Source organism: Tachyglossus aculeatus, chromosome X1, assembly GCF_015852505.1.
Source record: "Tachyglossus aculeatus isolate mTacAcu1 chromosome X1, mTacAcu1.pri, whole genome shotgun sequence".
NCBI lineage: Eukaryota > Metazoa > Chordata > Mammalia > Monotremata > Tachyglossidae > Tachyglossus > Tachyglossus aculeatus.
In genome coordinates this window covers 24635815-24663565 of record NC_052101.1, presented here as the reverse complement: position 1 = coordinate 24663565, position 27751 = coordinate 24635815, and the positions used below count along the sequence as shown (strand labels likewise).

At 47.0% G+C, this 27751-nt stretch overlaps 1 protein-coding gene across 1 annotated transcript in view; it reads right to left on the bottom strand.

Moving 5' to 3' along the window:
- Window positions 1-5009: 5009 nt before the first annotated feature.
- SLIT3 (slit guidance ligand 3) overlaps window positions 5010-27751 on the bottom strand; it is a 625600-nt gene continuing 602858 nt past the window's right edge. The window contains exons 31-37 of the mRNA XM_038771676.1: window positions 24415-24552; window positions 23250-23490; window positions 20316-20446; window positions 8260-8414; window positions 6782-7067; window positions 5973-6181; window positions 5010-5448 (exon numbers count right to left, since the gene is read on the bottom strand). Of these exons, the coding sequence (XP_038627604.1) occupies window positions 5213-5448; window positions 5973-6181; window positions 6782-7067; window positions 8260-8414; window positions 20316-20446; window positions 23250-23490; window positions 24415-24552 (1396 nt within the window). The 3' untranslated portion in view covers window positions 5010-5212. The remainder of the gene's footprint in view (window positions 5449-5972; window positions 6182-6781; window positions 7068-8259; window positions 8415-20315; window positions 20447-23249; window positions 23491-24414; window positions 24553-27751) is intronic.

Genomic DNA, 27751 nt, shown 5'->3' with positions numbered 1-27751 from the left:
ACCATATTAAATATTAATAAGTCATTTGCACACATTAAGTTCCTAATATATTGTCTTATTGCATTCACAGCTTGAGGCTTTAATAATAACAGAAACTTGTTTTACCTGCCAAGTGACTTGAGCAGCTTATCCTAAGCAAAAATGGGACCTGGAGTCATGGACAGTTTTGGGCACTTTTCTTCCCACTGGGACAATCAAATCTGTTAACAATAAAGCCAGAGAAGTGATTTTGAACTGCTTCTATAATCACCTTCCCAAACCTCAGAGGAATCCTGGTTTTTGAAAATAAACCATGTCTCTGAATCCAAAATGCTGCAGACACAAATTAATCTGGAGAGAAGACTACTGGGGAAGAGGTAAGAAACAGGGACTGGTAAAATTGAATCTTGAACATGAAGGCAAAGGGTGGACCTCACAGTCCACAGCACATCGAGGCAGGAAACTGGAGTGATCACCCCAACAATTGTATTTATTGACCACTTACCTCATTGGGTGCATGAGTGATTCCCCAAAAGAATAGCTTTCTTCCCACAGGCTCCAGAACCCGCTGTTGGGCAGGGACTCTCTCTATATGTTGCCAACTTGCACTTCCCAAGGGCTTAGTACAGTGCTCTGCACACAGGAAGCACTCAATAAATATGATTGAATGAATGAATCAATGAGCAGGGATGGATCTGCTTAAGGTTTTTTTTTTTTTTAAATTCTTATATAGTAAAAAAAATCTGTTGTATATAGCCGCTCACTACAATTTGAAATCTTTAGGATAAAGCAAAAGTCAATACTGGGCAAGTCCATCATCCACTCAGTTCAATACTCCATCTCTGGCCGCAGGAATAAGATGCCTGAAGGCGCCACTTGATTGTGCACTCCTTGACCTCACTGCAGATATTTTCCCCAAGGTCAAAGCCCCAGCCCTGAAGTAAAACAGGAAGGCGCCATTTGATTGTGCACTCCTTGACATCACTGCAGGTATTTTCCCCAAGGTCAAAACCCCAGCCCTAAAGTAGAATGGGATGTTGCTCTTTTAAAACTCTTGATTTGTATTGCTCAAATCAATATGGATGATTCTGCTGGTGGAAACGGTCTTGTCTGATGTATCGGAGCCATCAGCAATGTCGAGAGCCCCAACCCAGGACCTAAGATTCAGTTAGTCACTATTTACCTCTGTCAGCAAAACCCCTTACCAGAATGACAATGAACAAAGTCACGGAATGATCAATGGAATCTCAGGCGAATTGAAGATGAATCTCTTGGCTTCTTGCCTACTTCCCAGGATGACTGAGTGTGGCCTGCGAAGCATGGGTCTGATATTTGTTTAAAGGTTTTCCCAACTTCTTGGGTATTTTTCACCAGGATTTTTATTCAGATATATACTGTGAGCACTTTGTGGGCAGGGAATGTGTCTGTTTGTTGTTATAGTTTACGCTTCCAAGTGGTTTGTACAGTACTTTGCACACAGTAAGCACTCAATGAATTCGATTGAATGAACAAATGAATTAATTAATTCAGATTAATTGGCCCTTTTGTGTCTGGAAACACCTGGCCATCTGCTAGGTTGGTAGAAGTGACCTGCCTGAAAAGACTGGCAGAGAATATCTCCCCAGTATGTAAGGAGTTTGTTTTTCCTTTGGCTTTGCCCTTTCATATTTTCTAATTCCTCTTTCCTACCCTCAAGGGGCTGGGGGATTCAGGGGAGGCCGGGTCACTCATTTTATGAGCCCGTTGCTGGGTAGGGATTGTCTCTATCTGTTGCTGAATTGTATTTTCCAAGCACTTAGTACAGTGCTCTGCACACAGTAAATGCTCAATAAATTCTTCCCCTCCTACACTGATCAATTATCCATCCCCTCTGGGGGGGTTAAGTTAGAGGACGTGGCTCTTGCCACCCCAACCTCAGGGGCGCTTAAACCAGAGGCAGATAGTGGCAAGAGCAAGGGTGGGGGTGGAGCTGAGGGAGGGAGTTGGGGAGGAAAGATAGGAGGAAATAGAAAAGAATGAAACCAAAGGGCAGTGTAACTCAGGCTCCCTTTGTGGGGGTTAAAAGTGTGAGCTGTATGATAAAGGTCTTCATCTCCCAACTTTTCTGCTAGATTGCAAGCTCCTTTTGGTCAGGGATCATGTCTCCTAACTCTAATGTAATGCTCTTTCCCAAGCATTTGCTACAGTACTCACAATACAACAAGTCCTCAAAAAATACCGTTGATTGATTGATTGACTTCCCATGGCTTTGACTTTCTTGAGGCTCCACTTGTGCTGATCTCCTTGCCCCCTGTTGGAGGAAGGAAGAATATTTGGCTCCAGAAAGCATTATGACTCAGTTGTCCCATGGTGGAACAGGATAAGCGCTCGATAAATATGACTGACTGAATGAATGAATGATAAAAGTTTAAAGTACAAAGAATAAACACCACCAAAACAGCAATGAATTACAATGCTCAGAGCATGGGACAGTCTTTCATAACCCAGCAATTTATTTAAAATGACAACACAATACGACAGTCTATTAATAAAAACACACCATTTCACACCATGCTGGGTCACCATTTCAGAATTGTATTTTAGCATCTCATCTTCACTTTATATTAAAGTCCTTTATTGAGTTCAAAAAAATTACTTCCTGGGTCTACTCTGTGGGGTGGGAACTGAGTGAAACTGCAAAGCTAACTAGTGCTTCTTGACTGACCTTGCCAATCGTCTCCTTCTTGAGCCTTCCTCTTTGACTCAAATTAGAAAACCAGCCAAGCAGCAGGGCTACAAACTCCCTCACCCTCCGACCCCAATCTGGGTGCCTCAGTTAATTTCCCCGGGCCCAGGAGGAAATAATGCTCCCCGGGCCCAGGAGGAAATAAGGACGGATAGGGAAAATTTTGCTTTGGGTTTCAAAATAAATAACCTGGAGATACTGTAAGCCCAAGGCCCTGCTCGTTCCTCCGTCCCCACATCAGATTGGAGAGACCTGGCCTTCCTTCACTGATGGGGAAAATTATTGTTACCACGGCAACCATCCAGAATGAAGTTAAAGGGAGGCTGGATAGGGTCCAGTTTGGCTTCCTGGCATGTTGTTTGTCTGCAGTTAAGGAGGAACTGTGAAGGCTGGAAGGGGCCCAGTATCTGGGCTCAGGGTGCAATCCTCTGACTCCTTCCTGCTCTGCTGACTCTCCCGGTGCCCCCCGTGCTGGCTATGGGCCCAGCTCACAGCGGAGACATTCAGGACATCGGGAATTCGGGGACTCCCCACACAGGTCGCTTCTGTTTAATGCTCTTCCCTTTCACCGCTTCTTTGGAGAAAACTGCTTTATAGTTTGCTTGTGTTTTACCCAAATGCAAATTCGCCAGCTGAGACTTCTTGCCAACAGTAGGATTTTTGAGTCTGGGCCAGGCTGGATCTGGAGCAGGGCAAGGACATTCTCTTTGGAAATGACTTTTTCACAGTCCCTGTCTGCTGTATTTTTCCAGTATGAGCTCCAGCTCCAGCTCTTTTCACATACTGGGATTGCAGATATGAGAGTGTCTGGATATGGAGGTGTATAACCTTTAAAGGCTCACTTTCCTTTAGCCTCAGTTGCCTTTGGAGACCAGAGGGGAATCAGAAGGGCCTGTAGTGCTTAGTGTATTTCAATTAGAAGGAGGTCTGGCCCTGCAGTTAGAGATGGCCAAGGCTCCAGTCTGAGATCGTCCAACATCCTGGAATTAGAGTAGGTGAGCCAAGTCTCTTAGCCTTAGCCACACTTAGGTCCCATTCTTCTTTCCGGGTAAGGCTGGACCCCAGCTAGACCCTTGTTTCTCTGTTTTCTGGGCACAACTTCAGGCTGGGATATCTCTGGTCAGCTCTCATTTGTCACTTGCCTTTCTCAGCTATAGTTCCTGAAGCTTCTTCAGTTGAGGAATTTTGGGGAACAGTAGAGTTCATTAGACTCTTCTAGATTGTGAGCCCACTGTTGGGTAGGGACCGTCTCTATATGTTGCCAACTTGTACTTCCCAAGCGCTTAGTACAGTGCTCTGCACACAGTAAGTGCTCAATAAATACGATTGATTGATTGATTAGACCCATTCTTCCCACCCAGAGACAAGAGAGTAAAAACTGAAACAATGTGGGACCCTCAAATGAAAGGAAGAATGAGAGCTTGAGAGAGAAGTAGAGAGTCAAGCAGGGGAAGAGGGAGAGAGGGGCAGAAGAAGGAAAGGGACTATACTGTAAATTGTAGTCTACCAACTCTGTTGTATTCTCCCAAGTGCTTAGTACAGTGCTCTGCACACAGTGAAGGCTCAATAAATACCACTGATGAGGAAAGAAGGGGGGGAGAGGGAGAAGGGTGGGAGAGGAGGAGAGAGAGAGAGATAAAGAAAGGAAAGCCTCTTCTTGAAGTGAAATGAGCAGCAGGCACAGATACAATTGCTCAAGGCCACAGCATGATAACAACAGAGAACTGCAGATACAAAGTAAACCATTTGAATGCACGAAGAGTGGGATCTTGCTCAAGGAGGGACGTTGGGGATTTGAGGAATGTGAAACACCCGACCTGGCCTTGGATTCTACTTGGGGCTCAGTGTGAAGCACAGGGCCTCAGAGAAACCAGATAAAAACCTGCTTTGAGGCATGAAAACCACAATGAGCAATTCAGGTTCAAGTCTGGGATCCTGGGCAGAATAATGAAACTTCTGCTGGGATCTGGGTGATTCTAGGAAGAAAGAAAAACACATTTTCACCTCCTTTCTCTGACCCTTCTTCCCTCCTCCTTATGGACAAAGTTCTAGGTCTTCAATACACGTTGAGCTGTCATGTTAACATATATAATTTTCCCCTAGTTCTCTGGCAGGCTATGACTTTATTGGGCTTTTTTTTTCATTTTTATTGGTTTTTTTCTCTCGAAGTTTTTAACAACTGTTTAAAAACAAAAGAAAATGAAAACCTCCTTGGTAAAAATAACGCACTATATGATACATATACCCAAATGGTGTGATACTTTATATAATAAAAGATGAAAATAGTCACTTTCCATAATAAAAATAAGTTCTATTTTTGTTTATTTTACAATATACTTAATATTCTCTTCTTCCTCTTCTTCTCCTTCTTCTTCACTCAAAGTAATAAGGTCCCGTGTTTGATGTCCCACCCACTGTCTGGTGGTGGCTTCCCGGTGGGGTGGGGGGGGAGAGGGGAAGGGGCGGAAGAGAGGGAGGGAGGGGACAGCGCGGGAGGGAGGGGCGGGATTAGGAGCATCTGTGACATCCGCACTCCATGTGTCTCTCCAGCTCTTCCAGGAAGGAGGAGCCATTTGTGCATTGGAAGACATATTTCCGCCGCTTGCTGCGGAGAGGGACGCAACACTGGGAACCACACCCGCCGCGGCACTTCCGGAGCGGCACCTTGATGGTTGTGGCACACGATATAGAGCCTTGTTGACGGCGGACCACTTCTCGGACGACCTCCCCCTGGCATGGGCTCTCTGTGGGGGTAGAAGAGGCAGAAAGGGGTTGGCAGTGGCGGGAGGGGAACAGAGAAGGAAGGGCAGGGGACCTGGGTCCTAATCCCGGCTCCACCACATCCCTGCTGCATGATCTGGGGCAAGTCGCTTAACTTCTCTGGGCCTCAGCTTCCCCATCTGTAAAAAGGGGAATCAATACTTGTTCTCTGCCCCCTTAGACTGTGATTCCCATGTGGGACAGGGACCGGGTGTGACCTGTTTATCTCTAGATTGAAAGTTTCTTGTGGACAGAGAATGTGTTTACCGACACTATTGTATTGTATTCTCCCAGGCACTTCCTGCAGTGCTTTTCACACAGTAAGCTCTCAATAAATATGATTGATTATCTTGTATCTACCCCAGCACTTGGTACAGTGCTTGGCACATAACAGTTAACGAATGCCAGAAGAACAATTATTACTATATTAGGATGGAATGGAGAGAGGAATCTACTCCTTGATGTGCTCTTCCCTCCACCCTCCCCTGGAAGTGCAGGGCTCGCTCACCTTGGTCGCAGTATTCCCCGCCGAAGTTGGGCTCACACTCACAGTAGGGCTCCCCCCGTTCGGAGATGTGGCATTGTCCGTGGTGGCACTTGGTGCCTCTGCACAGGCTGGCGGAATCATTCCTCCGGTCGCAGTGTGGGCCTGTGTAGCCCTCTATGCACTTGCACATATATGCAGAGTTGGCTGCCATACACTTTCCATGGATGCACCTGGGAGGTGGGGAGAGGGAGACAGTTCACACAAGATCTGTGCCAACTGGGCTGCTGGGAGCAATAAAGGGAAACTATCCACACTGGGAGACCCATCTCACTTGCCCGATGGGGCAGCCCTTTTTATAGCACCGTTAGTGACCAAGACAAGAATCCTCAGCAGGGCAGGGGAAGAGGAGGAAGAGATTTTCGTAATGGGAGTTGCATCCTAAAAAGACCTCCAAAGTCTTCCAATCACCCCATTGCCCTCAGGCAGAACAGCCCTTCCTCTGCCTACTTCACCCCTGACTCTGCTGAGCCAACCTTCATCGGCCACCTGTTCCAGTGGTCCACACTCCAGTCCTGACAGGAAATCTCTCATCATCAACTAGCATTTAAGTGCCTCCAGCCATCAGTTCCTCCTCAAGCCCAGTTTCAATTCCTCTGGCTACAACTCAAGTCCAGGCCCTCCTGCGACACTCCTAAGATTGGTCAAGAGAGCTGTTGCTAGCGTGGCTGTGAGTCGGGCATGGGGACAGTGTCACGGTGGGGAATCCAGGACCCCAAGGAGAGAACTCGGAGCGAGAGTCACGGCCGGTTTGGCCACCGAACCCGACCTACTTGTGACTGAGGCAGGGATCCCTTGCCTCCTGGTCGCACAGTGGCCCCATCCAGCCTGGGTGGCACTCGCAGACCACACTGCTTTTCTCCACAGAACGACAGATGCCATGTTTGCAGATGTTGCAGGACTTGCATCCTGGGAAAACCCCCAGAGACTGCTGTGGGAGGCTCTTGAAGTCCTGCAGCTCGTTGTTGATGCGGACGTCATGGATGCAGCCATGGAAGCCTCCCAGGGTACGCTCTGTGCCCTGGCGAAGGGCCGAGAGCCCCGTGGACAGAGGCATGCCTATGGAGAAAGCATTCATGAAGCCCAGTCAATCGGCAGTGTGGCTTAGTGGAAAGAGCACGGGCTTGGGAGTCAGGGAACGTGGGTTCTAATCCCGGCTCCGCCACCTGTCTGCTATGTGACCTTGGGCAAGCCACTTAACTTCTCTGTGCCTCAGTTACCTCATCTGTAAAATGGGGATTAAGACTGTGAGCCCCAAGTGGGACAACCTGATTACCTTGTATCTACCCCAGCACTTAGAACAGTGCTTGGCACATAGTAAGCGCTTAACAAATACCATCATTATTATTATTATTATTTACGCTATGCTTATTGTGTGCAGGGCACTGAGCACTTGGGAAAGTACAATACGGCAGAGTCGGTAGACACATTTCCCTTCCACAATGCACTGGGCTCTGAGACTGCCTGCAGGGTGTTTCCCTGTTTTCCAGCTTCTAACGTGCATCACTGGTCTGCCCCTCTTCCAGGCTAAGCAGCCTTGTCTGCCCAGAATGTGGCAGCAAAAACAGGCATCTCTCAATGGTCAGTGGACTGTGCTCACCCTTTGTTATTATCCTCTCTCTTCAGCTGCCTCCTTTAGGGCATCTCACATTAGAACCCCCATCAGAAGCTGGGCTAAGACAAGGCAAGGAGGTTCCCACTGGTCCTTGTTGATCCACTCAGAAAATAGTATGGTATTGGCTGACTGTCCCTTTGTAGCAACAACAGTGATGGCATTTATTAAATGCTATGTACCTAGCACAGTGCCAAGCCCTGGGGTAGATGCAATATAGGGCACAGTCTAAGGAGGGAGAACAGGTATTTCTTGCTCAAGGTCACTAAACCAGCAAGTGGCAGAGCTGGAATTAGAGCCTGGGTCAGTCTCTTCTCTTTTCATGATGATGTATTAGCATCATAGGAATAATTGCTTCTAAATGACTGGGACTGAGGAGACAACTCAGAGATCCTATGATGGTTCAGTATGGTTAAGGTTGGGTCAAAGGTCGGGTGGAGTTAAGTTAAATGTGAACCTGGCTTCTATTCCGGGGCTCTTTAGCAACAGGCATCTGCTTTGGGAGATTCAGGGAAAGGAGGAAGAGGGAGGAGGGGATAAAACACTACAGGAAGAATTTTGGGTGGGCCAGCGAGTGTTCCTCTAAGTTGGGATTTGATCATTGGAGAGGGAGGGCCAGCGGGGTTAGGCAAACCATACCTCCAATGTAGAGGGGGCTGTTGGTGCCCACAGCGGGCTGCTTCTGCAGTTTTCCAAGGCTCTTAGGTGGTCCTTTATCCACCACCAGATTCAGAGTCTGGTTCAGCATCACCAACTCCACGCTGTGGAACTGCCCGTCATTCACTGTCTCCACACTGGGGTGGGAGAGAAGACACATAGGGAGAGGGGTAATTCATTCATTTATTTATTCAATTGATTAATTCAACAGTACTTATTGAGTGCTTACTGTGTATGGACCACTGTACTAAGTACTTGGGAGACGACAACAATAAACAGATAATTTCCGTGCCCAAAACAAATTTACACTCTAGAAGGGGATACAGGCACTAATATGATTAAATAAATTACAGATATGTACATAAGTGCTGTGCGGTTGGGAGGGAGGATGAATAAAGGGAGTAAGTCAGGGCGACGCAGGTCAGGAGGGGGTCACCCGGCCCAGGTGAATGGGGAAGATCCTGGAGACTCTTCGGGTTGGAAGAACACCAGGGAGGTCAATCAACTGTGTCAGCTGGCAGGTGGGTGCCAAGTCCATGTTGGAGAGAGGTTGTCTATCCTTCCTATGGAAATCTCTGGGAGTGGAGCCTATTCTTGAGAACCCGCCCCACCGCTGAATCCCTCAGTGGTCAAGAATTCCTTATATATAACACAAATTTCTCCTGCCTACATTGAAACTCATTTCCTTTTATTTAATACTCTGCAGACATGAAGAACAACTGGTCTGTTAGATCCCTCATTTCCTTCAAGGTGCCTCAGTCCTCTCTTCTCCAGGCTAAACAACTCTAGTTTGTTTAAGCTTTTCTCAAAGGGCTGGTTTGCCATTAATCATCTTTGAAAACAGCTCCCAGTCCATCAATGCTCCCCACCACCTTGGAGTTTGCCCGTCCCCTTTGCTCCTAAATATCATCTGAACCCTCGCTGCCTCTTGGATTCAGACCTAATCGGGAAACAGGAAAAAAAAAGTAAGTAAATATTGAAGTGCTGAGAGAAAAGTCGTCAGAAGGTGGAGACATTTCCGGTTTGAAAAGGACTTCAGTGAAACAAAGCCTGGAAGAGAGCAGCTTTCTGAAAGGCCACCCGAGAAACACAAGCCCTCATCCCTCCCCACCCAAGACCCCATTTACACAAGGACCACAAGTTCCTTTTACCCCCTCCCCTCCCCACCCAAGACCCCATTTACACAAGGACCACAAGTTCCCTTTATCCCCTCCCCTCCACACACAACCCTAAAAACACTCCAATATCACCTTTAAGACTCTTATTATTTTCTTCAATATGGGCTCAAATAGGCTCTGTTTGAGCATCTGCGCAGACACCTTTGGCTTGGCAGGGGGCAGTGGGGGAGAAGCCATAGTCATGGAGTAAGTGCAGTGTTTTGTTTTTTTAAATGGTGTTTATTAAGCGCCTACTATATGCCAGGCAGTACTAAGCACTGGCATAAATATAAGATAACCAGGTTGGACACAGTCCCTGTCCCACATGAGGCTCACAGCCTTAATCCTCATTTTACAAATGAGGTAACTGAGGCACAGAGAAGTGAAAGATCACATAGCAACAAGTGGAGGAAATGGAGTTGGAATCCAGGTCCTTTGAGTCCCAGGCCCATGCTCTTTCCACTTAGGCCAGTGTTATTCCTCAGACTGATAAGGAGTTTGCTGCTCTTTCCCAGGAACTACAGCCCTAATTCAATCTCAGTCCTAATTAGTGTTACTCCCTAAGGGCAGGCCTTCTTCCTACCTCAAAGGCCCAGTGAAGGGTAGGAGGGAAGTCAGATAGAAAGGAGAGGTGATGGATGAATTGTTTCTTTGTTACCTCCATACTGACACAGGTGCTGGGTGCCGGGGCCCCAGAGAGCATAAAGCAGTGCTGCAGTGAGGTTGGGAACTCCCAGCTGGAGCCCAGTTCCTCTGGGCTGGCGAGTTGAGCCCCAGGGCCACCAGCAGTTACTCCAGACTCACCGCCACCGCCCCCCCCCAAGAAGTGGAGCACGGAACGGGTTCTCGAGGCTGACTGGCAAAATCATTATTGTCACCATCATTATCAGTGTTATTGGTTGAGTGATTACTGTGTGCAGAGCACTGTAATAAACACTTGGGAGAGTACAAATCAACAGAGTTGGTAGACACTTTCCCTGCCCACAATGAGCCAACAGGGCAAAATAAATGTAAACTTGAATTTGCTGTTTTGGTTCCACCACTGGAGCTCTGGTGGGGAGAGAGGGCTGAATCAGGCGAGGCTGAGGCAAGAAGCAGCGCCCTTAGCCCTCTAGCTTTAAGAGCCCCTAGTTGAGTGTCTGGTAAATCAGGTCAACTGAGGGCTCACCTGTTCCCTGCCATCCCTGAGGACTGTGAGTTTGGGGAATTTCTCTGAGGAGAAACGCTCTGAAAATAAACTTTATATTTAGAAAAATGGCAGAAGCCACAGCTCCTCCCTCTGAATTTGGTGCACTAGTGGGTAGCATAAGGCTGGTGACTGTTCCCTGAGATACCCTCTATCGTGGTCCTCTCTGAGCGTCTGAACAGTTTCAAACAGAAACTCCTTGCCGTTGGCTTTAAAGCCCTCAATCATCTTTCCCCCTCCAACCTTATCTCCCTGATTTCCTATTATAACCCAGCGTGCTCACTTAGCTCCTCTAATACCAACCTACTCACTTTAACTTGATCTCATCTTTCTCGCAACCAACGCTTAGCCCACATCCTGCCTCTTGCGTAGAACTCCTTCCCCTTCATATTGGACAGACCATCACTCTTTCCTTCTTCAAAGCCTTATTAAAACCACATCTCCTCCAAGAGGCCATCCCAGACTGAGACATTAATTCCCCTACTCCCTCTCCCTTCTGTGTCTCCCTTGCACTTGGATTTATACCACTTGTTCAGCCCATTCTCAGTCCACAGCACTTGCATACATGTTTGTAATGATGTAGTGTGGCCTAGTTGAAAAAGCACAGGCTTGGAAGTCAGAGGACCTGGGTTCTAATCCTGACTCTTCCACATGTCTGCTGTGTGACCTTGGGCAAAACACTTACCTTCTCTGTGCCTCAGTTACCTCATCTATAAATGGGGATTAAATCCTACTCCCTCCTATGTAGACTGTGAACCCCATGTGGGACAGGGACCATGCCTAACATGATTAACTTGAATCTACCCAGCGCTTAGAACAGTGCCTGGTACAAAGTAAGTGCTAATGAGTACTATCATTACTATTAATGTCTGTCGCTCCCTTTAGACTGTAAGCTCCTTGTGGGCAGGGAATGTTCTACCAACTCTGTTGTACTGTCCTCTCTCAAGTGCTTAGTACAGTGTTCTTTACACAGTAAGTTTTCAATATATATGACTGATTGATTTATTGGATGGGGAGAGATGAGGAGGCTGAGTCTCTTGTTGCTGTGGCAGCCTGGTCCTGGACCCATCATGTAGAGGTAATAGGAGGAGATCTCTGGTACCTTTTGCTACCGGCAGCCTTAGCAAGTAGCCTTATGTTTGGAAATAGCTGGTCATCAATCAATCAATCAATCAATCATTGGTATTTGTTATTACTACTACTACTACGCTGCAGAGAAGCAGTGTGGCTCAACGGAAAGAGCACGGTCTTGGGAGTCAGAGGTCATGGGTTCAAATCCCGGCTCTGCCAATTGTCAGCTGTGTGACTTTGGGCAAGTCACTTGACTTCTCTGTGCCTCAGTTACCCCATCTGAAAAATGGGGATTAAGACTGTGAGCCACATGTGGGACAACCTGATTACCTTGTATCCTCCCCAGCACTTAGAACAGTGCTTTGCAAATAGTAAGCGCTTAACAAATGCCATTATTATTATTATTATTACAACTACTACTACTACTAATAATGGCGGTATTTGTTAAGCACTTACTATGTTCTAGGCACAGTACTAACAACTGGGGTGGATACAAGCAAACCGAGTTGGACGCAGTCCCTGTCCCTCATGAGGCTCACAATCTTGATCCCCATTTTACAGATGAGGTAACTGAAGCACAGAGAAGTGAAGCGACTTGCCCAAGATCACCCAACAGACAAGTGGTGGAGCTGGGATTAGAAGCCATGACCTTCTGACTCCATGGCCCGTGCTTTCTCCACTAGTACACACTGTTTCTCTTGTCGAGCATTTCACTGTGTCATAGTACTGCCTAAAGCACTTGGAAGTGTACAATGTAAAAGAATTAGTTGGCATGTGCCCTGCCAACAAGGAGCTAACAGTCTAGAGGGCCATAAACTAATCATCAGTGCTGTTTTCATTTGCAAATTCTCATTAGACAAAGGCCTATTGACCCTGTACAGAATGGGAAGACCATTCATGATGAGCAGCTTGGAGCAAATTTCACTGGGCCTCTTAGGGAAAGGGGCCACTGATGGGAAGAGCCTGGATGGACAGATGGTTCCTCCTGACCCTCTTGAAGGGCCTGGGTAGCAGGCAGGGAGATGGCTGCTCCCATCTCTCTTATACCATCCTTCTTAAGGTTCTGCTACTCTGCTCACATCACTTCCTTTAAGCTCCAGAGAGGAAGGAAGGAACAATTCACAGACTCAAAAACGTCCAAATTGATTTTGCAAAGTGAGTGGAGGGGAGTTGAGCACTGGCGCCCACTCTGGAAAGACAGTCTGCCACCTGTGTTCCTGCAGCTTGGGGCTTTTCTCCTTCCCTGTGGCTCCTTGGTTGAGTTGGGGGCATTCTGATATGCATCCCATGATGTTTGCTTCTGTCGGGGGAAAGGAAGGCTTTCTGGGGCGAAGAGTGGGCTACCTCAACAGAGGCTGGATTGGAGGAGAAGTTTAATTTGGAGTTATTAGAGCAACTCAGGCTGGGCATTTTAAGAATTTGCAAGGCATCAGCTCTGATGCATCACCACCCCTGCCACTGGGCAACAATTTGTTCTCCTTTGGAGAGCATTCAAGCACTTAGTACAGTGCTTTGCACACAGAAGGCGCTCAATAAATAAAATTGAATTGAATTCTTCCAACATGCCTCAAGGCTCGTGCAGTTTTATCCAGTTTGAAGGTCACCCTGAGGCTATTAAAGTCAGCGGCCAGGATGGAAGTGAAAACAGTGGCTGACTTTTTAGAGAAGTAGGGGAATTTCTTTATTCAGCCACTGCTCACAGACCAATGCATTTCTCTTCGGATGTCATGTGACCTCATTAGTCATTCTCCATCTCCTCAAGTTCAGAATTTTCATATTTCCTCTTCTGCATCTCAATGACCGTGCATAATGACCCGGAGGGAGCGCTTATAGTTCAGCTGCTTCCTGATGCCTTGGTTCCTTGTGGGTTTAGCCTACAGGTGGAATTAGTCTCTTCTCTGGAGCCCAAAGTTGCAAAGTAAAGCAGCAAATCAGAAGGTGAATAAACCAAGCCATGCTCTTTCTACATAGTCCTGAGGAGGACTTGATGGACTCTCAGGGCTGGTCGTAAAATGTTTCATCGACCAATGGTATTTATTGAGCATGTACTGTGTGCAGAACACTGTACAAAACGCTTGGGAGAGTATAATACAATACAATTGGTAGACACATTCCTTGCCCACAAGAAACTCACAAGCTAGCTACATTCTTAGACGTGAGTGACAAAGAGCCCAATTGCCCTGGAGGATCAGTGTGGCCTGGGTGCCTGGGACCCAGCATGGCACAGTGGATAGAGCATGGGCCTTGAAGTCAGAAGGACCTGGGTTCTAATCCCAGCTGTGTGACCTTGGGCAAGTCACTTAACTCGTATGCACATCAGTTACCTCATCTATAAAATGGGGAGAGGAGTGTGAGCCCCATATCCAACTTGATTAACTTGTATCTATTTCAGTACCTAGAACGGTGCTTGGCACATAGTAAACATTTACCAGTACCATGATAATATTAATAGTACCAGTAGTATTATTAATGTATGATGTGAACAGCTTGAAGGTTCAGAATCTTTTTGTGAAAATCTGCTTGCTGGGGGGAACTGTTCACGCTTAGCCGGTGGCAATACTCATTAGCTAAGAATCCAGAAATAGATCTGAACAGGGGTAATCCCCCTCCCAGTCTCACAGCACTTATGTACAATACCTGCTATTTATTTATTTATATTAATGCCTGTCTCCCCTCTAGACTGTAAGCTCACTGTGGGCACAGAATGCATGTTATATTGTTATAACAAGCACTACGTACAGTGCTCTGCCCACAGTAAGCACTCAATAAATACGAATGACTGACTGACTAAATCAATCAATCCATCAGTGGTATATTGAGGGCTTCCTCTGGGCAGAGCACTGTATTAAGTGCTTGGGAGACAACGATACCGCCGTTAGTCGGGATCCCTGGCCTCAAGGAGTTTACAATCTAGCAGTTACCCAGAATAACCACCATAGTGATGAGGATGGATGGATCATGGGACAAAATGAGAGTCTCTTACCCAACTCTACCTTCTTAAAGCCCAATACTGACTCCTTACAAACAGGGAGCAATTAAATTGGAGCCTAGATAACTACCGGATTTCAGAAATGCGGGCTCTGATTCTGAAGCACTCTTCTGAAACTTGTCAGGGAGAGTGGCACTTCCTGTCTTTGGCTTATCCAATTCATCATTCCCCTGTCGTCCGGTTCTGTCATGGGAGAGTGGGGATGGGAAGCTGCCGACATGCCCAGAAAAGCAGGAGCTGGGCTGTGGGTTGCTCTAGATCGTGTTAAGGCCAAACACTCCCTGAGTATGAGAGAACCTGCTCAGGAGCACCTTACAAAATGGCCATCCCACTGGGGCATGGCTGTGGTGTCCTGGGGCCTCATCTGAGGTCACCTGGGAGTCTTGCTGGGGCCCACTGAAACACATTAATTGGGAAGTTGAGGGTGAGGTTTCCTCCTGCACAAAAACAGGGAGAGAGAGCGGGAGAAGGAAAAGTTTCACTTCTCCCTAGTTAAGGAACCTGTCTCTTAGACCACTCAGCTCCCTCAGCAGGATTTGAAGCCACTGAGAAACGCAAGTTGCTCTTTACTTGCTCCTTTCTTTTGCTCTTCCTTATAACCATTTGTTTTTGTGGGCTGCTCAGTCTTCCCTGCAGTGCCACAGATTAGAGCTGGGGACTTTCATTGGGTTTTATGGGACAGAAAGAAAGGGAAAAAAAAGGGAAGGAAGTGAACTGCAAATACTCTCAGCCTTTACAGACTTGATGTTGCCTGGCAAATTCTGAAAAGCTGCTGAGGAGGGGCAATTCAGCACCCTGCGAATGAGCTCTTGGCAGCATGAGCTGAGACAGGCTGGGGGAAAGGAAGACACCCGCAGGTTGCAGGCAGGCCTTCCATCTGCTGAATATCGCATGTGACAAACCCTCTTCCAAGCCCAAGCTGGGGTCCTGGGATTCTTTCTGAACATGAATTCACTTTCAAATGGGCTGGCTCCAAGGGCAATCTCGTGGTAAATTTTCTACAGAAAAGCCACCTTTCGGGAGGTTGTGAGAGACTGAGTGATGCTCAGATGATCGGATAGCTTCTTTCACTGAGCCTGTTTCCCTCTTAGGCAGCTGGGGCCCATTTCACTATCGCCCCCCAGCACTACTACATTCAGGGACCCAGGCTGATGTCCCCTCTGACCTTGCCCTCCCAGGGGAGAGCAGAAAGCTGATCTGAATTCTTTAGAATCGAAGCTCCTTTGGATAATGGAATAAATAAGGTCTGGCTCTCTTGGACCTGTGTTCACCCAATTTAGTTGCTATCTGAGCCTTTACTTCTCAATGATCTAAACCGGCCACAGTTTGGATAAACTGTCATTTGAATAACTTACGTTTGCATAATCAGATTTCCATCGTAATCACAGTCATTTACCATTTCTGCTCTAGGGCAACACAACTCTTGGTTTTGAAATTCAAACAACTGGTTTGGGGTAGGGTTCAGCAAACATTTCTCCAGGCAGTTAAGAAAAGAAAGCAGCAATCTGGACTGAAATAGATGCCCCTAGTAGAGAAAGGGGCTCTGAAGCTGAGTGGTCTCACTGTTCACTGCTCCTGGGAAGGGTTTTAGAAGAACCCTAACTGCTTAGATCCCATATAATTAATTCCTCATCCAAACACATATCTCCAGCTGTGCAAGAGTCAAAGTTAATGCAGGTCTACCAGTCCATTTCATTCAGTCATTTGTATTTATTGAGTGCTAATGTGTGCAGAGCACTGTCCTAAGCTCTTGGAAAGTACAATTCAGCAATAAAGAGAGACAATCCCTGCCCACACCGGGCCTACAGTCTAGAACCAGGCTTACAGTCCATTTCCTCCCCAGGAGTAGATGGCAGCTTGCCCGGCGCCCTAATTCTAGCAAGGAGGATTTGTTGATTTTTACCTGCCTTTCTGTCTGCCATGAGAGGATATTAATTTGCACTGACCTTTCCATCCTTGACATATTGCCTGAGCTCAGTTAGACAAGGGAGGTCACTCTCCAGGCAAGAGCAGAGTGGCATCCCTCCTGTACTGTCAGTCAGTCAATCATAAGTATTGAGTGCTTATTATGTGTGTAAGGCACTGTACTAAGTGCTTGGGAGAGTACAATATAGCAGACACATTCCCTGACCACAAGGAGTACCTCAGGGTCACATATTTGGCTTGCTCTCTTTATTCCACTTCCAGACCCCTCTGTTCCCACGAACAATTCCACAGAGTACACTGGGCTGATCATCTGGGCCCAAACTTAACAAAGAAAGCCCCAGACTCCAACCCTCTAAACATTCTAGGTCCCTTCTCTGTCTCCTGATTCTGCTTCTCTTGTCTAAGCCTGGGTCTTCATCATACAAGGGAAAGGGGGAAATCGAGAAACTATTTTGCTGATTTTCTCCGGGTAGATAGCCAAATTGGGAAAGTCAGGATATTTTGTTCAGTTTAGCTAGCTGCAGGAAGTGAATCAACCACATCATTGCTCAACTCTCCTCTCCACTTAGTCTGCCCACCTCCAGACTCAGTCTCTAGCTCTTGCCTTTCCATGCCTCAGGCTCTTTATTTCTTTGTCATAATAATAATAATAATGACAATGATAGCATTTATTAAGTGCTTACTATGTGCAAAACACTGTTCTAAGTGCTGGGGAGGTTACAAGGTGATCAGGTTGTCCCACGGAGGGCTCACAGTCTTAATCCCCATTTTACAGATGAGGTAACTGAGGCACAGAGAAGTTAAGTGACTTGCCCAAAGTCACACAGTTGGTAGTTGGCAGAGTTGGGATTTGAACCCATGACCTCTGACTCCAAAGCTCATGCTCTTTCCACTGAGCCACGCTGCTTCTCTACCAGTCTATCTCTGCATCCCTCTATTTTTTACCTTTGTCTTCACTGGCTTTATTTTTTTAAATGACAAAACTCCTGTAGTCATACTAATACTCCCGTTGCCTATCGTCCCGCTCATAGATTCCCCTCACCAATGGCGTCAGACAGTGAGCCCAGGAAATGGTATTTCAACCCCCGTTTACCCCATGAGACTGCAGTTTAGTGTCCCCACTCCTTGCTCAGTTTTCCTGCCTGAAAGGCAGAGAGAGCAGGATGGGTCTGCCTTATAGAATTTTCTCAGAAATTAGAGAAATGCTTGAGAAACTTGTTCATTACATCTATTCCAGCCCCTTGCTAGCAGAGCAAGAGGGTGCCTAGGTCATTGGCATCTCCTTGAGGAAGACATTGTGCTTGAAGTTATTTCCTGGTGTTCTTGGGCTGTACTTCTTCTCTGCCCACTAATCCCTTCCCTTCAGTCTCACACTAATTTCCTCCTCTCGATTCTTTAAGCTAATAAAAGATAAGCTTGGTATTTTGAAAAGGGCATCCCATTAAGAAGCCTCCTTTCCAATTGAGCAAATCGCATAATATGAAAGTAGAAAGTTTGGGTCATTAATCTTATGGTAACTTGGAGTTGTAACCCAGGAATATCTCCCCTTCCTCAACTGCTTTCTTCCCCTCTACTAATCCTTTTCCTTTCCTTACACCGGTTCCCTTTCCCTCTTCCCATCCCAGGAAGGATAATGGGGACAGCTTTGCCAGAGGGAGGAAGCTATTTCAAAATATCAGGAGCATGTACCTCTCATCTTTTCTCTCATGGATGAGAGACAGCACAACGCCACAACACTGTCTTCATCCGTAGCCTCATTACATGGCAAAAGAGTGTCGAACCACTGTGACTTTCTTACCTAAAGGGCACTTTTGGAACTGGGTGGGGAGATAAACAATATTCCGCTTATCTCCCCCATTCAAGCCTAAGCTCCTTGTGGGAAGAGGAGTGTCATTTGGTTATTCTGTGTTAGCATAGCGCAGTGCACCCAGTGAACAGTTATTGACTGTTTCACTACTTGGTCATGACCATAAAGCCACCAAGACTGTGAGTCCTCTCTGAGGGACAGGGACCCTGTGTATTAGTTCCCAGCACTTAGTACAGTGTTCTGCACACAGTAAGTGCTCAATGAACACTATTACTACTACTCCTTTCCTTTTCCTGTTCCTGGAGGTACTGCCCTGATTCCACATTTGCTCTTTGGTCACACCACCTCACGGGGAGAGGTCAACTTGGTGGAAAATGGGGAGCCCCAAGAAACCTGCTTATTCCATGACTGGTGACGGATGCCAGAGCTCTCATTATTTCTACAGCAGGGGGTATCTATAAGTGCAAACTGAGTTTCTATGGCACTTTAATTTTTCAAAGGGTTTTCACATTTCATCAGCCCTTTCTTCTTTAATGGTATTTGTTAAGCATTTACTATGTACAAAGCACTATACTAAGCCCTGGGGTACATAACCGGGTTGGACTCAGTCCATGACCCACATGGGGCTCACAGTCTTAATCTCCATTTTGCAGATGCGGTAACTGAGGCATAGAGAAATGAAGGGATTTGCCCGAGGTCACACAGCAGATAAATGGCAGAGCCAGAATTAGAACTCCTGTTCCTGCCTGTCCCACTGTTGATCCCTGGCCCACGTCCTACCTCTGGCCTGGAATGCCCTCCCTCCATACATCTGCCAAACTAGCTCTCTTCCTCCCTTCAAAGCCCTACTGAGAGCTCACCTCCTCCAGGAGGCCTTCCCAGAATGAGTCCCCCCTTTTCCTCTGCTCCTCCTCCCCTCCCCATCTCTCCCACACCCTCCCTCTGCCCTACCCTTTTCCCCTCCCTATAGCACTTGTGTATATTGGTATATATTTATTCCTCTATTTATTTTATTAATGATGCACATATAGCTATAATTCTATTTATTGATTCTGATAATAATAATAATAATGATGATGATATTTGTTAAGTGTTTACTATGTGCAAAGCGCTGTTCTAAGCTCTGGGGAGGATACAAGGTGATCAGGTTGTCCCACGTGGGGCTCACAGTCTTAATCCCCAATTTACAGATGAAGTAACTGAGGCACAGAGAAGTTAAGTGACTTGCCCAAGTCACACAGCTGACAGTTGGCGGAGCCGGGATTTGAACCCATGACCTCTGACTCCCAAGCCCGGCCTCTTTCCACTGAACCACGCTGCTTCTCTGATGGCACTGACACCCATCTACTTGTTTTGTTTTGTTGTCTGTCTTTCCCTTCTAGACTGTGAGCCCGTTGTTGGGTAGGGACCGTCTCTATATGTTGCCAACGTGTACTTCCAAAGCACTTAGCTCTGCACACAGTAAGCGCTCAATAAATACAACAGAATGAATGAATGAATGAATGAATGAATGAACTCAGGGCCTTCTGACTGCCAGGCCCGTGCTCTATCCACTAAGCCACACTGCTTCTTAACTCCTGTGAGGTTGGCTGAGGAAACACTGATCTCCCCACTTTACTGAGAAGGAAGCTGAGGCACAGACTTGTTAGGAGATCTGCCTGAGATCCCACATCAAGTAAGGGGTAGCACCGGCCTCCTCTCCCCCTGATCTCTTCCCTGTCCACAAAACCCATCACCTTCCAGCAGGCATACGGGGACTCCAGGACCCAGGACCCAGTGGTGGGCTGGGGCACCCGGCCCATCTCTATTCATATACATTCACAATATCCTAGACATTCCCAGTCTCCTGGATTCCAGAAAATGCCGGGCTGTAAGCCCAGCAGAAGCTCTCGGGGCTCTCACCTGTACACTGTGGTAGGCGGGGAGCTGAGGGTATCGTAGACGAGTCGCACGTGCCCCTGGTACAGCTCCAAAGCCAGAGGGTCGTTGTCCCCTTTATACAGCAGGATTCCATTGTCCTTGTCCGTAGCCACCTACGAGATGGCAGCCAGGAGGAAGAGTGGGTCAAGTTAGCATGCCTAGAGAGGGAAGGTTCAGGCTTTCATTGAATGTCCCGCCCTGTTTATTGACATTCAGCTACTGTCTTACCCAACCAAACCTGAGAAGCTTTCTCCTAGGAAGGAGAAACTGACTCATTCCATTTTGGGCCTCTCATTGTGCATGGACCTTTTTCCACGAGTGAGGGCTGCTGGGCTAGGCTCCTTTATATTTTTTTCCCATAGGCATTGTGACATTAACTGCTCTTTCCCTGAACCTTCCTCTCTTGACTCCAGGCTCACAAACTCGGGGTTCTTGTTTCTCACACAAACTAGGAATCAAGTGGAGCCAGTCTCCCTGCCCCAATTCTAAAACCTCAGAGTTCCCAGCCTCCTTGTTCTAGGAAAAATAATGGAATGACTACTTGAGAGCACGGAATACACTTTTGGTTTGTGGTCCTCTCCCAAGCACTTAGTACAGTCCTCTGAACTAAGTTGCTGCTCAATAAATTCTGCTAATTGATGAGTGGGTGAACTTGGCTGATGTATTCCTGGCAGGAGAATCGGGGTTTTAATACTAGGGTGGGATCAGGCTTCATATCTCAAAGAGTCTTATTTAATTTTTAATTTCACAATCACCTATCCCTGCCATCCCTTTGAGGTATAACTTTGACTCAAACCTGACCTTGTTAAGGCAAGCAGCTTTTTAATTCCCTTTCAGTCACTCTACCTGTATCCTAATTGTCTTTGCTGACTACTAGGAACCAATGGCACAGGAAATAATTAACTAAGAAATGAGGTGCTGCTGCTTGATTCTGTACTGGGGAGCAACAGACCAGAACTCATAATTGTCAGAGTGGATGCCAAAGAGACAAGCATCACTTTTTTTTCCCCTCTGAAGGAAAACTTCAAACATTTTCAGAGTTTGGGGGTTATCATGAGTGGATCTTTCTTGTTCTCTGTTTTACTCAAGCAGGCATTGCAGTTTCACAACAGGGGTAGAAATAAAATAGCATCCCCAGAAACTGAGAGTGTAATGAGGAGAATCTTGGGTACTGCATGAATTTAAACCAGTCATGCAAATTAAAACACGGTCAAGGGCCAGGTGCCAAAGTGACGCAAGATATGAATACACATCTTAATTTAACGGAAAACATAAACCAAAATTTTTGTCTCATCCTGCAAGCCTCTTCCTGGGCCCACCACACACATCATTCCCAAGAGATCGGAAAGGGAAGGGGGCAGAGAAGGGGATTTTTTCTGGCTAGAACAATTGTAGTATCTAGCTTTTGGAACCTGCAGTCAATTCTTAATTATTCATTCATTCAATCACATTTATTGAGCACTTACTGTGTGTAGAGCACTGTACTAAGTGCTTGGGAAGTACAAATTGGCAATATAGAGAAACGGTCCCTACCCAACAATGGGCTCTGGATTAAAGAAGGGAAGAAAGGGCTCAAATCCTTCTGAACAACTGATACTATAAAAAAAGGAAAGTGGCCTGAGAAGCAGCAGAAGAAGTCAGTAAGGACCAACTGACTGGGTGAGATTGGATTGTTTGGCCCAATGCCAGGCCTTTTAGGTCTGAGAATGATTATGGTATTTGTTAAGTGCTTACTATAGGCCAAGCACTGTGCTGAACACTGAGGAAGACAGAATGCAATCAAAAGGTTAGTACTGAGCATATGTCGGCCCAAATATGGAAGTCCAAGTTTTTAAAGAAAAAGAACTGCTGAAGTTGCCACAAGGTGGGCTGACTAGTATAGTTAATGTAGTTAATAGTTAAACACTGGGAAGTGGCCTGCCCTAATAGAAAGAGCAGGGGCCTGAGAGATAGAGGATCTGAGTTCTAATCCCAGCTCTGCTACGTCTGCTGTGTGACCTTGGGCAAGTCACTTAACTTCTCTGTGCCTCATTCATTTATTCAGTTGTATTTATTGAGTGCTTACTGTGTGCAGAGAATTGTACTAAGCGCTTGGGAAGTACAAGTTGGAGTTCCCTCATCTGTACAGTGGGGATTAAGACTGTAAGCCCCATGTGGGACGGGGACTGTGTCTTTCTGATTATCTTGTATTTACCCCAGTGCCTAGTGCAGTGCCTGGTACACAGTAAGCACTTAACAAATACCATAAAAATAGTCCCAATTCTAAGATCTTTCGTATTCTTCCACAAAAGCCTAGATCTGTCCCATCTTAAATGAGACATACAGTCAGACATACATACAGTCAGTCAGACATACAGTCTGTTCAGATTACTCTGCTAAAACTTATCCAGTTCCTACTGCCCCTACAGTAATAATGGTGATATTTATTAAGAGCTTACTATGTGCTGAGGACTGCGCTAAGCCTGGGGTAGATACAAGATAATCAAATCAGACACCGTCTCTGTGTCACATGGGGGCTCCCAGTTTAAGAAGGAAGGACAACCATTTTACGGATGAGGGAACTGAGTCTCAGAGAGGTTAAGTGACTTGGCCGAGTTCACACAGCAGATGAGTGGTGGAGTAAGGGACTAGAACCTGGGTCTCTTGACTCTCAGCCCTGGGCTCTTTCCACTAGATCTCTAGCCAGAGACCTGTCTTTCATTGTTAAACACCATCACCGTGAAGTGTGAAGAGATTGGGTGGTGCGGGGGGGGTGAAAGGAAAGGTTGGGATTGGTTTACTATGGTATGTCCAGATGGACCAGAAATTCAGAGGGATCACCTTGGGAACCCTGCCACTTTGCCAAAAAACCCAATCACACTATTGGCCATTGCCCGAGGAGATCCTGCCCTCCCCCATTTCCCGTGGGAGCCACACCTGCAGGGAGATGTTGGCCTGGGGTCGGATCTTGGTGGAAGACAGCTCGACGTAGGAGTCCTTTCCCACAAAGTTGACGGTGATGAGCTTCTCACACTTCTGCCCAGCGAAACCAGCCAGACAGCGGCAAACAGGCTCATGCTGCACCACGATGCACTGGGCCCCATTCTGGCACTCGTAGTGGTCACAGGGGCTGGTCTGGAGAAGGACCATGGGTGGGGGGTGCTCGCAGAAGAGCCCACTGTTAGGGGAGGGAACAAGAAACGCTTGTAGTGATCAAATGGGGTCTGAGATGGGGGCTCATAGGTATTAGATGATCATTTGCATGCTATCAACTTAAGAGTAGTTTCTCCCAAAGTGTCCCAAACTTACCCTCACTACCCATTGGTTTTAAGTTGTGCCTAACCTTGACTGCAGAAATAATGATGACTACCCTCACCCTTACCTACCCTGAAGTTTCCAGGAACAGATAATGACTTCCACCAGCAGTAGGAATGCCTGGAAAAGTGAATTCATTTTTGGGGCAAGTGGCACTTAAAAATCTTCCTTCCCTTCAAAATGGCTACCAGGGTCCCTCCTTGCCAGATTCCCTCACCCTTTTCTACCCTGAAGTTTCCAGGAACAGATAAAAACTTCCACCAGCAGAGGGAATGCCTGGATAAGTGAATTCATTTTTGGGACAAGTGGCACTTAAGAATCTTCCTTCCCTTCAAAATGGCTACCAGGGTCCCTCCTTTCCAGTTTCCAAGATGGCAGCAAGGTCTAGTGAATAGAATATTGACTTTACAGTCAGGGCACTTAGTTAATAGCTAGGCTAGGATTTGCCATTGACTTGCAGTGTGACCCAAATTTTGGGGGCCTTAATCTCCCCAACTGCAGAATGGGGACAGGAATTCTTGCCCCCATGCCCTCAATCCTCCCCACAAGGGCTGTTGGAGAGAAAAAAATGAGAATTTCTGTGAAAGGGATTTGGCATAAAGTTGGTGGGGAAATACAAGGTGCTATCATCATCATGGAGGGACCAAGCTATTGTAGCAGATGAGTGTCTCTCCTTTCCTTTTTCTTGGCTGGTGTTGATTTTTCTGTGCCGGGGGCCATCATCCTTTCCCTCCCAGGAGCCTAGTCCCAAGGCTTCCATCGAAGGCTGCCTTTTGTTCCATCGTACCTGAAGCCTTGGGGGCAGATACACGTGTACCCGTTGACAACATCCACACACTGGGCACCATGGCGGCACTTGTGGCTGGCGCAATCATCGTTGTCGGTCTCACAGAACTTGCCACTGTAACCAGGGAGGCACTCACACCTGAAACCCAGGGAGAGGCTGGTCAGTGGCTGGGCAGTGCTCTCGGCCATCCTCATGTTTAGCCACCTTGACATCTCACATCACTACCTCTTGCCTTAAAAGGGCCTGCCTGGGCAGTGTCAGCAGCAGTTAGCACTGGGCAGCCAGAGCAGTCGATAGCTGATTGCCGAGAGGATAGGGCCTCTCCCCGAGCTCGAGCTGAAGGTTTGGGAAGATCAGGAGTCAAACTCAATAAGAGGTGCTACAATTGACAACTACATCGGAAAGACAATGGACTGTCTTTATGTACGAATAGTGTGGGCTGGCATGTTCCTTCCTTCTGTCTCACACGGTGTTTGTGTGTGTGTGTGTGTGTGTGTGTGTGTGTGTGTGTGCGTCCCTCTGACTCTGGCCTTTCCCTTCCTCCCTCTCTCTCTCTCTCCATGTGGAAGAACAATGTGGCCCCTGACCTGAAGTTGCTTACAGTCATTTATTCATTCATTCAATCATATTTATTGTTTCCTGTGTGCAAAGAACATGTGGCTAATTCTGTGGTATTATATGCTCCCAAGCACTTTGTTCAGTGCTCTGCACATAGTAAGCCCTTAGTAAATACCACTGACTGGGGAGACAGGGAAACCTAGTGAAAAGAGCATGTGGATAGGAGTCATTCATTCATTCATTCATTCAATAGGATTTATTGAGAGCTTACTGTGCGCAGAGCACTGTACTAAGCGCTTGGGAGGTACAAGTCGGCAACATATGCAGACAGTCCCTACCCAACAACGGGCTCAGGGTCCAGTCCTGGTTTTGCTTCAGACCTATTAAGTTGTTTCGGTTAAGTCCCTTACGCTCTCTGTGCCTCACCTGTAAAATAGAAATAATAACAACATTTGCCCCTCTCTACCTCCCAGTGATAGTGAAAGAATTGCAGATTTTTGGGAGAAAAAAGGTTTAAAAGCACTTTACCCATTTAAGGAATTATTATCATTAAATAAATGATAGAGATGACATACATCGGAAAACAGAGAGGCTAAGAGAGATGAAAGAGGAGGAATAAATGAGGCCACGAGGTCTCTCTTCACATTAAGATACCCTGTTCTTAGACCGTGAGATTTCCGTTGGGAAAACAACGGTTCAGAAGAGCGTGGCAACGGGGGCGCAGTTTTCCAGGGAGCCATTAGATGGCCCTTCCTGCTCGAGGAAAATCAAACGGGGAGATTTTCCCAACTGCTGAATCGGGCTTTTTAAAATGCCGCTGAGGAAGGGGGTTGTGTCAGCGTTTCCATTTGAAACGTTGTTTTCCGAGGTTTACAACTTGGCCAGAAAAATGCGCTCCAGGCTAAAATTTGGCATCCCAGGTCCCAGGCCAGGAGTGCATCTCTCGGCAGAAAGGAAGCGGCTCTTCTTCAAGCCCGCACAGTAATGCACACACACGCACCCCACGCATTCCTGGAGCCAGCACCGAAAACCACACTTCACCAATGCCAGCTGCTTTCTATTTTACAGATTAAAAATAATAAGCATTCTGCTCTAACCCGAAAGGGAGGAGGTGAGTGGGTGGAGGGAACGTGAGGAAGGGAGGGCCTCCGGGAGGCCTAGCCTGGACTCTCTCGTTCGTCCTTGGCTCCAGTAGGGGTGGGCGAATGAAAGTGACTCCTTCCCACTGGGCCTTGGGCCAAGCAAGGCGACCAGAAGTCCTGCCTTGGATGGTTTGGTCACGGTGGTCGGGGTTCTGCAGTGTCACCTGGCAGGTCTAAGGTAGGATGCATCAACAATCCCTTGCTTTTGGCTGGAGTAGCTGAACAGAGCCCCTCAGCTCAGGGCTGGATGAGGAGAGGAGGAGTGTGAGTCCATCTCTCTCCTCACGGGTGACGTGAGCTAATGCTGCCCCTGCCTTGCTCCGCTGACTATACTCTTTTTTTGGGTTGGGAATGGGAGTTTGTGGTACGATGGGAAACAATCATGTGGTCCACCACTGACTTCCAGCATTAACCCAGAATAACAAGGCCAGCTTGGCCATGGCCAGGCAGCCAATGACCTCTGCTGCTCTCTGATTCTGTAGCCTCTTGACTGGGAGGCAGTGGTGAGTGGCAGAGGAGGTCAGGGACAAATGGTGGAAGATGTCTGGGGGTGAGCAGAGTCAGGAAGCCCTTCTCTTTTCTACTTTCTCTCACCCCTTCCTCTTCTTGGCCTTCCCTCTCTCCCTCCCCCTGCCTCAATCAATCAATCAATATTATTTACTGAGTTCTTTCCCTGTGCAGGACATTGTACTAAGCACTTGGGAGAGAATTCAGTAGAATCTGTAGACACAATCCCCACCCTCCAAGCTGACAATATGTGGGGCTGGAGGGAGAACGATCTTAAATTAAAATAGAGGGCAACCACAAAGTTTGAAGATCTGTACATGAGTGACGAGGGAAGGGTCCTTGTGGGGAGGGAGAGGCCCTCTCCATCATCCTGCTTTTTCTTCTCTCTTCTTTTTCTTTCTTCTTTTGATGATGATAACAATAATGATAATGATTGTGATATTTGTCAAGTACTTATAGTGTACCAGGCCCTGTACCAAGCACTTGGGTAGACATAAGATAATCAAGTCGGACACAGTCCCTGTCCCACATGTGGCTCACAGTCATACAAGGGAAAACAGGTGAGGACACTGAGGCCCAGGGAAGTTAAGTGACTTATCCAAGGTCCCATAGTAGGAAAGTGATTAGAACTCAAGTTCAGGCTCCCAGGCCTTTGCTCTTTCTACTTACCCATAGTACTTCTGACTGATTCCCTTGTTGAACCCCACTCCATTTAGGTCTCTCCCTCATCTTGACCTGAGTCCTCCAAATCCTGGTTATTTTGCCTCAAGTACTGGCAGGATAAACCCCTGATTAGACTGAAGGATCACAGTGATGCTTTTTAAAATTGCCAGGAAAGGCAGCAGGTGTGGTCGCAATGCACTTGATAGGTGGTCCTCTATTCCCCTTTCAAAGTGTGGGGACCCCACCAGTCCATAGCCAGCTTGTTTTCTGGGAGATGGGGATAACTCCCATCTCCTGCTTCCAAGCCCGAGAAAGCAGGTGTCTGCTACTTAGATCGCCATTTGTAGCCTATGTTGGCAGAGGGTTAAAGAGGAGATCGCTCCTGGCATAGGATAAGTTGTCCATTGTTCTTGCTCTGCTCTCTCTCAATTGTCCCGTTTCGGGTTCGGAAACTGGCACCTCAGTTC